Source organism: Aquarana catesbeiana, linkage group LG07, assembly GCF_042186555.1.
Source record: "Aquarana catesbeiana isolate 2022-GZ linkage group LG07, ASM4218655v1, whole genome shotgun sequence".
NCBI classification, from domain to species: domain Eukaryota; kingdom Metazoa; phylum Chordata; class Amphibia; order Anura; family Ranidae; genus Aquarana; species Aquarana catesbeiana.
In genome coordinates, this window is record NC_133330.1 from 27514308 (window position 1) to 27528011 (window position 13704).

Consider the following 13704-nt stretch of genomic DNA (forward strand, 5'->3'; position numbering starts at 1 on the left):
TGGCCGCCGCCATCTTGGAAGAGTACAGACTCGACCGGTCGGAAGTGAGGTATCCGACGAGGGGAAGGCGCTAGGAACGGGCTCATCATTTCCGATCGGAAGTGGCGCAGAGGAAGAAGGGAGGAGCGGTCCTGGTGCCTATATTCCGGTTCCGGTCGGGCGCAACGGCGTTTTTTTACTCCGGAACCGACGTTCGTAAGAGCCACCGATCGGTGCAGCACCACTATGGATTCTGTGGCAGCTGCATGTGGGACAGGCACAGGCACCAGCAAGGCCCAGGTAAGAGGCTATAGTGAATATCCTGGTTACTTTGGTGCCCCTCTCACAAATGTTTTTTTCCCCCTTGGTGGCTGGGGCCTGTCTGGGCACATGGGGTTAACTGTTGTTCCTCCTGTGCACCTGTGGTGAGTCCGTTAGGAGGAAGCTTTGGCTTAATGAATGCTGGTGTTTTTTCTCTTTTGTCATTTTTTTCTGGCAGGCTAAGAGCTCTGAACCAGCCATTAAAAAGAGATGCCCCCCATGTAAAGCAAAGTTACTGGAGGGTTGGAAGAAGACTTTATGCCAAATTTGCATTGACTCCTTAGTCAAGGAAGAGGCTTCTTCTGCGTGCAGCGACATAATCGCATCAGTTAAGAAAGGACTAGATGCTACTATACAGGCTTTTCGCTCTTCTCTTGTAACACCAGCATTAAGTCAGGCAACTACCTCAGACCCCTCTCAGGACTCACACTTAACCCCAACGGTAGAGGCTGAGGCTGGCCCAACTACCCAAAAGGGGTATTCCCCCTCATACTCTGGAGAAGAGGAGGAGGAGGATGAGGAAGAGGCAGATGCACCTTCTAGATACAAACTGTCCTTGGAACAAGTAGACAGTCTGTTGAAAGCAATTTATGCAACATTGGGAATGGAGGAAGAAAAAAGAGAATTATCGCTGCACGATAGAATGTATGAAGGGCTTGGTGAAGCATCAGGTCGCACTTTCCCTGTACATTCGGTAATCTCGGAGACCATTAAGAAAGAATGGGCTGACCCAGAGAGAAAACCCTTTTTCCCAAGAGCTCACAAGAGGCGTTTTCCATTTAATGATAATCCTGAGTCACTTTGGAATAAAGTCCCGAAGTTGGATGCAGCTTTTTCCCAAGTATCTAGATCAACAGATCTGGCATTCGAGGACATGGGTACTTTGAAGGATCCTATGGATAAGAAGGCAGACCAACAGCTTAAAAAAGCCTGGCAGTCCATTGTAGGGAATCTCAAGCCTGCTATGGCTATGACCTGTGTCTCCAGAAACATGGAGTTCTGGCTGAATCAGCTAAAAGCACATATTATAGCTGATTCACCCAAACAGGAGATTCTAGATTCCTTCCCAACCCTTATAGCAGCTGTAGCATATATTTCTGACGCCTCTGCAGATTCTATAAGAATGTCAGCTAGGTCAGGGGCCCTGACCATTGCAGCCAGGAGAGCGTTGTGGTTAAAGACATGGCCTGGGGACGCAGCTTCCAAAAATAAGTTATGCGGAGTGCCATTTTTGGGAGATCAGCTTTTTGGTCCTGATCTAGAATCTATTTTGGATAGAACAGCTGATAAAAAGAAGTCCTTTCCGGTTAAAAAGAAAAAGCAGCCAGTTAGGCGGTTTTTTCGACCTCAAAAAAATCAGGAAAGGAGTAACAGGCCCCAAGAAAAAAGAAGGAGTTGGGCGGCGCAGAGAGGAAAAGGCAAAGGGAATGTCCTTTTCAATCCTCCTACGCGGGCCAATAAGACACAATGACTTGGTGGTGCCTGTGGGAGGAAGGCTTCAAGAATTCCTTCCTCTCTGGGCAAACATAACAAAAAACCCGTTTGTTTTGGATTCAATAGCCCAGGGTTACAGGATAGAGCTGTTGAACCTTCCTCCAGAGAGGTACTGCGTAACAAATTTGCCAAAAGACACAACAAAAGCCCTAGCCATGAAGAACCTGTTAGGGGATCTGATAAAACAGGGGGTTGTGGTTCAGGTGCCTCCGGAGGAAGTTTGCCAAGGGTTCTACTCCCATATTTTTCTGATAAAGAAACCATCAGGAAGCTTTCGGCTCATCCTCAATTTAAAACCGCTAAACAGGTCAGTCCAATACAGGCGATTCCGCATGGACTCCATCTTTTCGGTAAGAAATCTCTTAGTCAGAGGATGCTTTATGGCATCAATCGACTTAAGGGATGCGTACCTGCATGTACCTATAGCTGTTCAGTCCCAGAGATATCTGAGGCTGGCAGTAAATAGGGGGAGGGAGGTTTTGCACCTTCAATTCAGGGCCCTCCCGTTTGGTCTATCTTCCGCCCCTCGAATATTTACCAAAATTATGGCGGAAGCCCTAGCTCCCCTCCGGCTACAGGGGATTGCGGTTATCCCTTACCTGGACGACCTCCTTTTCTTTGCCCCTTCCAGGGAAAGGTTACAGGAGGATCTGATCAAGGCTCGCAGTCATCTGGAGGCCTTAGGTTGGATTATAAACATCCAAAAATCAAATTTCAATCCAGCACAAAGAGTCCAATTTCTGGGGTATCTGATAGACTCAGTGGATCAAAAGTTTTTTTCCAGAAGAGAAGAAAGTGAAGGTATTGCAGGCAGTATCCAGCCTTCAGACGAACCTGGAGGTATCAGTCAGAAGGATTATGTCAGTACTAGGAACCTTGTTCTCAACCATGCCGGCCATTCAATGGGCCAGACTCCATTTCAGACCCCTTCAGAGTTTTCTCTTAAAGATCTGGGATCACAGTCCAGAAGCTTTAGACTCAAAGGTAAGGCTTCCCACCAGGGTAAAAAGGACCCTTTGGTGGTGGAGAAATCAGGCAGTGCTGTCAAGGGGTTTACTCTGGTCCTTCCCAACAGAGAGAAGGATAACGACAGACGCCAGCAGTTGGGGATAGGGAGCACACTGGGGTCAAGACATAGCTCAGGGAGTTTGGTCCCCAGTGGAAGCAGGAAGGTCATCAAATTGGAGGGAGTTAAAGGCAGTCGCTTTAGCCTTGGTTGCCTTCTCTCCAAACCTTCGGGGGTCCCATGTGCAGATATTGTCAGACAACGCCACCACGGTGGCATACCTGAACAAACAAGGGGGCACAAGGAGCGGGACTCTTCTATTGCTATCTTCAGAGATCCTAGAATGGGCAGAGAGTCATCTACTTTCCCTGTCAGCTGTACATCTCAAGGGCACGCTAAATGGAGTAGCAGATTTCTTGAGCAGACAAAGGATTCAGGAGGCAGAGTGGAGTTTGAATCCAGAAATATTCACTCTAATAACCCAGAAGTGGGAATGCCCGCAGGTGGATCTATTCGCATCAAGAGAAAATGCTCAGCTCCCTCAGTTCTTCTCCCTGCACCGAGACAACGGATCGATAGGGATAGATGCCCTGGCACATCCTTGGAATTTCCAGCTGGGTTATGCCTTCCCCCCTTTTCAGCTAATTCCTTTAGTATTGAGGAAGATACAGAAGGAGAAGGTGTCGGTAATCTTGATCACCCCGTACTGGCCAAAAAGGGCCTGGTTTTCCTCCATTCTACTAATGTCAGTCAAACCTTTCTGGCAGCTTCCCCTCAGACAGGACTTACTACTTCAAGGTCCAGTGTATCATCCGGATATAGCAAGACTAAGTCTCACTGCTTGGTATCTGAGGAACAGCTGTTGAAAAACAAGGGTTTGTCAGAGCCTCTAGTATCTACTTTACTGGCTAGTAGAAAGAAGGTGACTAGAGATATCTACGCTAAGGTTTGGAAAATCTACAACTCCTGGTGTCGCTCGGCAAACCGAAATTTAGAAGATATTGTGTCGGTTCTGGAATTTCTGCAGAAGGGGGTGGACAAAGGGCTGGTAATCAGCACTCTTAAAGTACAAGTGGCTGCCCTAGGAGTATACCTGGATCAACCTATTTCCTCAGTTCCGTTGGTCACGAGGTTCTTTAGGTCACTTACTAGATCCAGACCAGTTCCCAGTAGACACTTTCCAAAATGGGACTTGACAGTGGTTTTACAAGTACTCACAAAAGATCCTTTTGAACCATTACAGTCAATCTCGTTAAAGAATTTAACTCTAAAGACGATATTCTTAGTTGCAGTTACGACTGCGAGAAGAATTGGAGAACTTCAGGCTCTTTCAGTTAAGGAGCCCTTTATGTCAATTTACCCAGACAGGATTGTGCTTAGAACAGATCCTGCGTTTTTACCAAAAGTGGCATCAGTCCATAATAGGTCGCAGGAAATCATCCTGCCAACTTTTTGTTCAGATCCTTCAGGAAGTAAGGAAGAATTATTTCATAAGTTAGATGTAAGAAGAACCTTATTACATTACTTAGAGAAAACAAGGGACTTCAGGTCTTCGGACTCTTTATTTGTTCTGTTTTCCGGCAACAGAAAAGGAAGGAAAGCTTCAAAGGGATCAATTGCCAGATGGTTAAGAATGGCTATTTCAGAAGCTTATGTCCAGTCGGGGTTGTCTCCTCCTCAGGGAGTACGAGCACATTCTACCAGAGCTCTAGCCACTACATGGGCAGAAAAAGCTGGTGCCACCCCAGACCAAATTTGTAAGGCGGCTACGTGGTCAAGTTATCTTACGTTTGTCCGTCACTACAGATTGGATCTTCTGTCGGCTGGTGATCAGGCATTTGGCAGAAAGGTCCTGCAGGCTGTTGTCCCTCCCTAGTTGGTAAGTCTCGATTATCCTCTCATGTGCTGTCCTGAAAGACGATAAGGGAAAATTCAAGTTAGACTTACCGGTAACTTGTTTTCCATGAGTCTTTCAGGACAGCAGCAACCCGCCCTTCATGTTTATATATACATATTTATACGTATATGGAAGTGTGTGTGTGTGTATATATATATATATATATATGCTGTGAATTAACCGTATTATGCTTATGTTTTCCAGCTTGGGCCGGAGGTACTCTACTACAACTGACGAGCTGTGGAGAGGAGCCTCCTTTTAAAATGTGGTGGAGTTTGTGTTTCCTGTTTCCTAGTGGGTGGAGCCTCTCTCTCATGTGCTGTCCTGAAAGACTCATGGAAAACAAGTTACCGGTAAGTCTAACTTGAATTTTTAGCACTGCACACTGTATTAGTGTCACTAGTTCCCAAAAAGTGTCCGTGTCAGATTGTCCGCTGCAATATCGCAGTTCCCCTATAAGTCGCTGATCGTCTCCAATACTAGTAAAAAAACAAATGAATAAATAAAAATTTTAGTGTATATCCCATAGTTTGTATTCACTGTAACTTTTGTACAAACCAATCAGTATACGCTTATTGGGAATTTATTTTTTTTTTTTTTTACCAAAAATATTTAGCAGAATACTAGAGCTGCACGATTCTGGCCAAAATGAGAATCATGATTTTTTTGCTTAGAATAAAAAGATCACAATTCTCGCGGTGTAAAATCCTTTACAGTATACAAAAAAATTGGGCTAACTTTACTGGTTAATTTTTTTTTTTTTTTTATTAATTCATTAAAGTGTAATTTTTTTTCCCAAAAAATTGCATTTGAACGACTACTGCGCAAATACAGTGTGACCTAAAATATTGCAACAACCACCATTTTATTCTCTAGGGTCTCTACTAAAAAAATATATAAATAATGTTTGGGCATTCTAAGTAATTTTCTAGCAAAAATAAAAAAATTCTTTTAACTTGAAACCAACAGTTAGAAACAGGTTTAGTGTTTAAGTGGTTAAAATCCCCTCATTTACGCACCAAAGTGTATTCCTTTGATCTAAAAGTCAAATCGTTACAATGTTTATACTTAAGTTCCACTGCTAAAGAATGTTGTGATTCTTGGCAGACTGCCTGCTTTTTTTTTTCCCTTTCTTTTGACAGCTGTGGGCTTTAGCAGAGCAGAGAGAATTATCTGCATAAAAAAGAATTGGGAAATACTTTGTCAAGATCGCAACGGGGAAAACGATTCTTAACAATTAATCATGCAGCTCTACAGAATACGTGTTGGCCTAAATTTATGAAAAAAAATGAGTTTTTTTTTTACATATTTATATTGGATATGTTTTATAGCAGAGAGTAAAATGGTGGTATGCTCACCCCAGCCATTTTCTCCCTGTCTTCCCTCGGTGGTGCCAGTATCTTTACTATGGGCAAACACAGCGCCACCGCCTAAGGTGATCAAAGCGAAAGTGGAAGTGGGTGCCTGTAAAAATCTGGTACAAACCACCCCCCCCCCCCCCCCCCCCAAAAGCTCAATTTCACAAGCAGGAGCTGGGAAGGAGGCCTTAAAGTGGAACTTCCCTTTTTGGGTGGAGCTCCGCTTTAAGAAATACTTGTGGACATTGGGCATGGGATCCTTGTATTTATGCATCTAGTCATCCTTTCTTTTGAATATTAGACCTTTAAGTTTTTTATTTCAATGTGTACCTAAATATATGCACTATGGTTGTTGGTTTTTATGCTTTGACAGTTTTTTTATATTTATTTTTCTTTTATAGAAAACTTATCCATCACAGGAAGGAAACTCAGTCTCGAAAGACCCACTCACCAACCGGCCATTCAAACTCCTTGAACGCCTCGTCTAGTGACCACCACTTGGATTCTGGCCGACAGCCTAACGGTATTTGCCGGAGTGGTTTTGACCGTCACATGAGTTTGCCCAACTCAGAGGTGACGTCTGAGGAAGACACCACCTACCAGGTATGTTAAAGCTTGTATTGACTTTGAGCTGCATTCCAGAAAAGCATGATAGTGTCACGATTAACCTGTGGCAAGGAAATTATTAAACGACAGCAGCCCACTGACGTTGAACCATAGAGTGGCTATATATTGAGTCTTAAAACACCAAAGCATGCTCTGTTTGTCTGAAACCCAAGGCACACTCCTAGAACGGGCCTCAGCTTCGAATCAGCTTTGACGCACTTCTTCTTACCATCTCATCCCTTAGGTCCCTACCCATTTCACAGTGGGTAGTGGGGCAGCATTGGAGAGGTCTCACCAAGGCTCTAAAGTCCCTGTTCGTGCCAGTAGGCACTGACTCTGAATCTGAGTGGGAAAAGCATGGGCGTGATGGTAGACCTGTCTTGTGAATGGCCTTTAAGATTAGTGGAGAAAGATCCGGCCATGTTAAATCTGGAAACTTGGGGAAAGTCTGGACCACTTTATGGGTTTTGGACAGGACTCGCCAAGGTGCTGAAATTTCTGTAAGTGCAGCCAGGCTTGTCTTATGAACGGTCTTGAAGCTGAGTGGAGAAAGTCGGGGCACATTGAACTTGACTGGTGAAAGAGCAGGATGCAATAACTTGAAGTAGGAAAAGTGTGGTTCACTTTTTTTTTACCATGCGCTTTTGAAGAGGACTCACCAAGGTGCTGAAATTTCCGCAAGTGCCAGTAGACCTGACTTGTAGACCAGAATGGCCGTAAACCTGAGTGGAGAAAGAGCAGGCCAAGTTGAACGTGAGTGGGTAAAGAGTGGGTTAAATGTGAATATGGAAAGTGTGGGACACTTTTTTTTTTTTTTTTTTTTTTGACCTGGGTTTTGAACAGGACTTACCAAGGTGCTGAGAGGTTTGAGGAGTGCTGCTAGGCCTGTTTTATAAGTGGCCTTGAAACTGCTTGAGGAAAGTCAGACCTTGAGTGTGGAAAGAGCAGGCCAATTTGAACCTGGATGGTGAAAAAGGGGCCACATTGAATCAAAGTAGGGAAAGTATAGGCCACCTAATTACAATGCGTTTTGGAGAGGATTCACTGAGGCGCTGACATTTCTGCAAGTGCCAGTAGGCCTGTCTTATGAATTTCCTTGAAGCTGAATGGGGGAAGCCAGGCCACTTTGAACCTAAAAAGGAAATAAGCAGGCCAATTTGAGTGGGGATAGAGCAGACCACATTGAATCTGATTAGAGAAAGTGTGGACCACTTTTTTACAATGGATTTTGGACAAGGCTCTCAAAGATGCTAAAGTCTCTAAGTGCAGAGAGTCCTGTCTTTTAAATGGCCTTAAAGTCAAGTGGGGAAGGACATGCCACATTGGGGAAAGGGCTGGTCACTTTAAACCTGAGCAAAGAAAGGCATATCGTGGTGAACCTGAGTTGGAAAAGAGGATGCATTGTGCATTGGTTCAAACATTGCTCTTTCTTTCTGGCTCTGCTGCAAGCCCGATGATGCAACATAGAATGAGATGAAGCATCTAAAGACTTTTGAAACAAAAAGCTACACCATGGCGATGTTCCATAAACAGCATTAGCAGTTCGTCAATTGGCTTTACTGGTTGCTTGCGGTTGCTTTTTAACATCCTCTTCTTGTAGAGTACTGAGGTTTTATTTTCACTGTCTCTTTGTAGGTTCCCCCCCAGGCCCGTCGTGCTGCTCCTACCACACCTCCTCCCCCAGAGAAACTCAGAAGTGCCCAGACAAAGCAGACTACTAAAAGTAAGCCATAAACTTCACTTGTCTATAAGTCTGTCATTGCAGTCACCTGTTTTGGATAACAACTGGGGAAAATCTATAATAGAACATGCCCCTAAGGGTGCATTCAAACCTGCGAATGCACCCTGCCTCTGATTAGATGCGTGAACACTAGCAGGGGTTCACACGACTAGCTGTGGGATGTAGCCCCATTGAAAGCAACGGGAGGCTACTGGCTCCTGCAGCTCCTAACAGCTATTCACTTATGCAGCGATCACATGCAAGTGATCAGCCCTGGACGCAGACTGCCTTGCACCCAGGGCTGATCGCTCCCATGTGATCGCTGCATGAGCGATTACATGCACTTGGCTGCAGGAGACCGCAGCCTCACGTTGCTTTCAGTGGGGCTGCCTCCTGCAGCTAATCGTAGGAACCCCCGCTGGGGTTCTTGCATTTTTTCAGAGGCAGGGTGCATTCTTGCGTGTGACTAGGAATGTATCCTTAAACTCAGCACAGCTTAAGCTAGAAAGTCAATACTTGGACACTCAACACCCTCAGGGAACATTCACTTCCTGAGCCACCTGTAGTTTTGTTATGAGACGAGACACAGGCAAACCTCTTTTCTGTTATCCTGTGTAAATTACTTTTAGGCCAGCCATACACTGTTCCCATCCTGGCTGGTTCAGCAGGAACCAGACAAGATTCAAACCGTTAATGGGCAGGCTGAATGTACCAAGTTGATCGATTGATCAACTTTGGTACAACCAACCAGCCTGTCGGATTCTGTTACGATTATCGCTAGCAATATTCAATGTCTTCTCCTGCCAGGGACGGCTTCCCCTGCCTCGCCCCCCTGCCGGGAGCAGGGAGCAGACAATAATAGCTCAGCAGGAGGGATTCCCCTGTCAGCACTGTATGTGTTCATAGGGGAATCATGCAAATTTTCTTTCCTGCAACCCGTGGTTGCAGATAAGAAATTTTGCACCGTGTATGGCTGGCCTTAGACTACTCATTGGTGGTTATAAGGCATATGTTTTATATATTTTTTTTTTCCTAAAAAAAAAAAAAAAAAGAATAAAACCTCATTTAAGCAGCAGTAGACTCATGTAAAAAAAAAAAAAAAATCTTCCTGCAAGACAGTATCGTAATGTGCTAGTATGCACCGCAAACTGGCACATTATGAGAAACGTACCTTGAAACAAAGCCCTCCAGCGGCGTGCTGTCACCGCTGCAGAGGCATACTTCTTTACCCGGTCTTCCTTCCATGTTCGTGGGCTGCCAAGGCTTGAATGGCTGAGCCGCTTCTGCGTCACTCCTGTGCATGCATGCAGGAGTCTCTGGCACAGCACGCAGCTCTGATGGAGCGTTACGGGTATGCTGTTCCTTCAGAGCGCATGTATCGACGCCACCGGCTGCTGCTCACTAGAATACCTCCTAAACGGTGCACGGGCTGGAGAGCTTCATTCTAAGATAAGTATTACATAATGTGCTAGTATGCGATGCATACTAGCACGTTATGCCATTTGTCTTACAGGGGTTTTCTTTTTTTTTTTTTTCTTTTTTTTTTTTTTTTTTTAAAGGTGCGGTTTACTACCGCTTGAAAACATAGAATAGGCTGGAAATTGCTTTTCATTGTCTCTCACTACACTACCACTACTAGTACACCAACACATGTTCCTTTCAATGTGTAAATGGAAGAGGGAAAATATTCTTAAAGGAACACTTAGCCACAGATGAGGACCCCAGTGCCCTGACTTCCTGAGTGAGGTATTTATGGAGTAGTAGAAATTGTATCTTTGTCTCCGGAGAATGTACAGCCTATATACAGATCAGATGACCTGACAGCTGTTTGTATTATTTGTGGTGGTGAGATTGTTTGTGTAGGGGAGGAATGGTTCTAAAACCTGGACATAAATAAAAATAGAATTCTACAAATGTCAAGTATACTAATCTATAGGCCACTTGATGCAACATTGGAGAAGTTTTGCATCCTCTTAAAGTGGAGCCCCAAGTTTTGTTTTTTTTATTAAAAAAAAAAAAAGCACAAAGTAGATTTTTAGTTTGCAGAGAGCTTATGAGGATGCCTCCAGGCAGGCATTTACTGGCCATTGGGACTACCGGGAGTTTCCCAGTGGGCCGATTTTAGTGACAGCGAAGGTAGAGCGGGCGGGGACTCCCAAACCCTGTCCACCGATAAACTAATCTCCCGCTGTGTAGAAGAAAAACTTCTCCGGGCCCCCTGTGTTCAGTGGAGGCCAGGGGACAGAAAGGGGACTATTTCATCGCTTTCCACTGATTAATCTGCAGCAGTGCACTACACAGTTGAAGGCCAGCCTGTGATATATCGGTACATTATAGCTGGCCGGGAGCACTGCTGCGGATTTATCAGACGAAAGCGATGAAATAGTCCGCTCCCTGTCCCCCGGCCCCCACTGAACACCGGGCCCTGAGAAGTTTTTTTTTTCTTAACAGCTGCACAGCGGGAGATTAGCTGATTGGTGGGCAGGATTTGGGAGTCCCCACCCGCTCACCTCGGGAGAGGACCAGATGTACCAGCAGTGCACGGCTGGTCCCGGGCTCCCAGCTCCAGAGGAACCACCTGCAGGACAAGCACTGCACCCGGGACCTAGGTAGAAGCTGTGTAGACCAGGTACTGGGGGGGACTAACCTTGATGGGCACTTACGAGGCTGCGCTGATGGGCACTGGTGTGGCTGCATTAATGGGCACCAGTGTTGACTGCTTTAGTGGGGCACTGGTGTGGCTTCATTAGTGGGGCACTGGTGTGGCTTCATTAGTGGGGCACTGGTGTGGCTGCATTAGTGGGGCACTGGTGTGGCTGCATTAGTGGGGCACTGGTGTGGCTGCATTAGTGGGGCACTGGTGTGGCTGCATTAGTGGGGCACTGGTGTGGCTGCATTAGTGGGGCACTGGTGTGGCTGCATTAGTGGGGCACTGGTGTGGCTGCATTAGTGGGGCACTGGTGTGGCTGCATTAGTGGGGCACTGGTGTGGCTGCATTAGTGGGGCACTGGTGTGGCTGCATTAGTGGGGCACTGGTGTGGCTGCATTAGTGGGGCACTGGTGTGGCTGCATTAGTGGGGCACTGGTGTGGCTGCATTAGTGGGGCACTGGTGTGGCTGCATTAGTGGGGCACTGGTGTGGCTGCATTAGTGGGGCACTGGTGTGGCTGCATTAGTGGGGCACTGGTGTGGCTGCATTAGTGGGGCACTGGTGTGGCTGCATTAGTGGGGCACTGGTGTGGCTGCATTGATGGGCACTGGTGAGGCTGCATTGAAACATTTGTAAAGGAGAGTAGTTTGTAAGATGACCACACCCATGTGGGGGCGCCAGAAATATTTCTGCACCCAGGTGCCTGTGACCCTAGGATTGGCCCTGTGAGGGGCATTTCTGTAGATTAGGGTACACTAGTGTTGCCCTCTGAAGAGTGAACCACAGTGGATCACTTTTCAGAGGGTATTTGGCAGGTTGGGGGTGGGTTTGGCCAGCCGGTATGGGAGAGACCTGTCATCCGCACTGCCCATCACCTAGCTTCATAGTGCGCAACCCGGCTCAGCCTCGGCGCCGTTGCATTGCTGAAAGGCAATGGCTGTGCAGCAATATCAGTTTCTGAAATTCCAGCCAATGAGGCTGTAGCAATGTTCCTGCATGACGTTAGCCCTCCCACTTCACACAGTGACGTGAGAAGGAGGAGAAAAAAAGAGGAGAATAAGTGAAATAATACAAGAGGTGAGTGAGGAGTTGGAGTATATTTTCAGTTAACCGATTCCCAACCGGCTCATGCAGATAAACTGCGGCAGAATGGCTCTCCTGGGCGAAATCCTGTGTATATATACGGCTTTGCCCAGAAGAGCCATTAGAGATCACGTGCGCACGCCCTCTGCACAGCGGGGGGACCCGATGCGCGTGGGCGTGATCGCCGCTGGCCACGCGCAATCGTATGCAAGGATCTGTGTGTGTCATAGAAGACATGGAATGTATGTTCCTACAAAGTAGGGACAGCGATCTGTCATCTCTCCTAGTTAGTCCCATCCCCACACAGTTAGAACACAGTGAGGGAACACACAGTTAACCCCTTGATCGCCCCCTAGTGTTAACACCTTCCCTGCCAGTGACATTTATACAGTAATCAGTGCATTTTTATAGCACTGATCGCTCTATAAATGTCAATGGTCCCAAAAATGTGTCTAAAGTCTCCGATCTGTCCATCGCAATACCGCTAAAGATCGCAGATCACCGCCATTACTAGTAAAAAAAAAAAATAGAATAAATCAAAATGCCATAAATCTTTCCCATAGTTTGTAGACGCTATAACTTTTGCGCAAACCAATCAATATACGCTTATTGCAAATTTTTTTTTTTTTTTTTTTTTTTTGTAGAAGAATACGCACTGGCCTAAACTGATGAAATTTGTTTTTTAAAAAAAAATTTGGGGGATATTTATTATAGCAAAAAGTAAAAAATGTTGTTTCTTTTTCAAAATTGTCACTTTTTTTTTGTTTATAGCGCAAAAAATAAAAAGGGCAGAGGTGATCAAATACCACCAAAAGAAAGCTCTATTTGTGGGAAAAGAGACACTCCAGGATCTGAGAAGAGAGAAGCACACAGAGCAGCTATGCCAGCCCCTCCCCTCTGCAGCCTATTCACAGAAGCCTTTGTATTTTGTGAATGTGTTCACGTAATATCAAGGCTTCTGTGAATGGGTAGGAGGAGGGGAGGGCATAGCAGCTGCAGCGACTCTCCTATTCAAAATGCATAGCTCAGAAGGATCAGCATTGGGCTCCCGGAACTACAGCTTATAACGATCTTCTGGGAGTATTATAAAGCTGTCCAATAGTGTGCCTTCATTTCTTTTTCAAAGGAGCTGAATTCTTGGAATTCAGCTGTTAAAGTTAGATGTTTGTAAAGTAGTTCTGCTTTAAAACTGTATTTCTTTTAACCAGAAAAGTGTTTTTTTAAAGTCTGTAGGCACTGTTAAATGTTTGAATATCCTGTTAAATAATGTATGCATTTCTTTACAAACTCTGCAGATAGCACTGACAAATCCTCCCGGACCATACTGCACATGTCCACTACAAGCGTGTCGTCTCTTGACACAGCCTGCACGGCTTCCACAGACTCTTGTCATATCTCGGCAACCTCGAGTCCCAGTAACACCCCGCCACCAGTCCCCAGTAGAAGTGTGCACACTACCGTGTCTCATAACCCGGAGGCCTTCACCTCGGTCCCCGGATCCCAAAGCTCCCACAGTAAGCATGCAGCCCCGGTGCCTCTGGAGCAGGAGAACCTTGCCGAAATTCGTCAAAATGCACAGACCAAGCGCACG

General features: G+C 45.8%; 1 protein-coding gene across 1 annotated transcript in view; it reads left to right on the forward strand.

Annotated features, from left to right (window-relative positions):
- NCKIPSD (NCK interacting protein with SH3 domain) overlaps positions 1-13704 on the forward strand; it is a gene marked incomplete in the record, with an annotated part of 558334 nt that overhangs the window by 65153 nt on the left and 479477 nt on the right. The window contains 3 exon segments of the mRNA XM_073591838.1: positions 6457-6658; positions 8297-8384; positions 13409-13704. The exon segment at positions 13409-13704 is cut by the window's right edge and continues 279 nt beyond it. Of these exon segments, the coding sequence (XP_073447939.1) occupies positions 6457-6658; positions 8297-8384; positions 13409-13704 (586 nt within the window).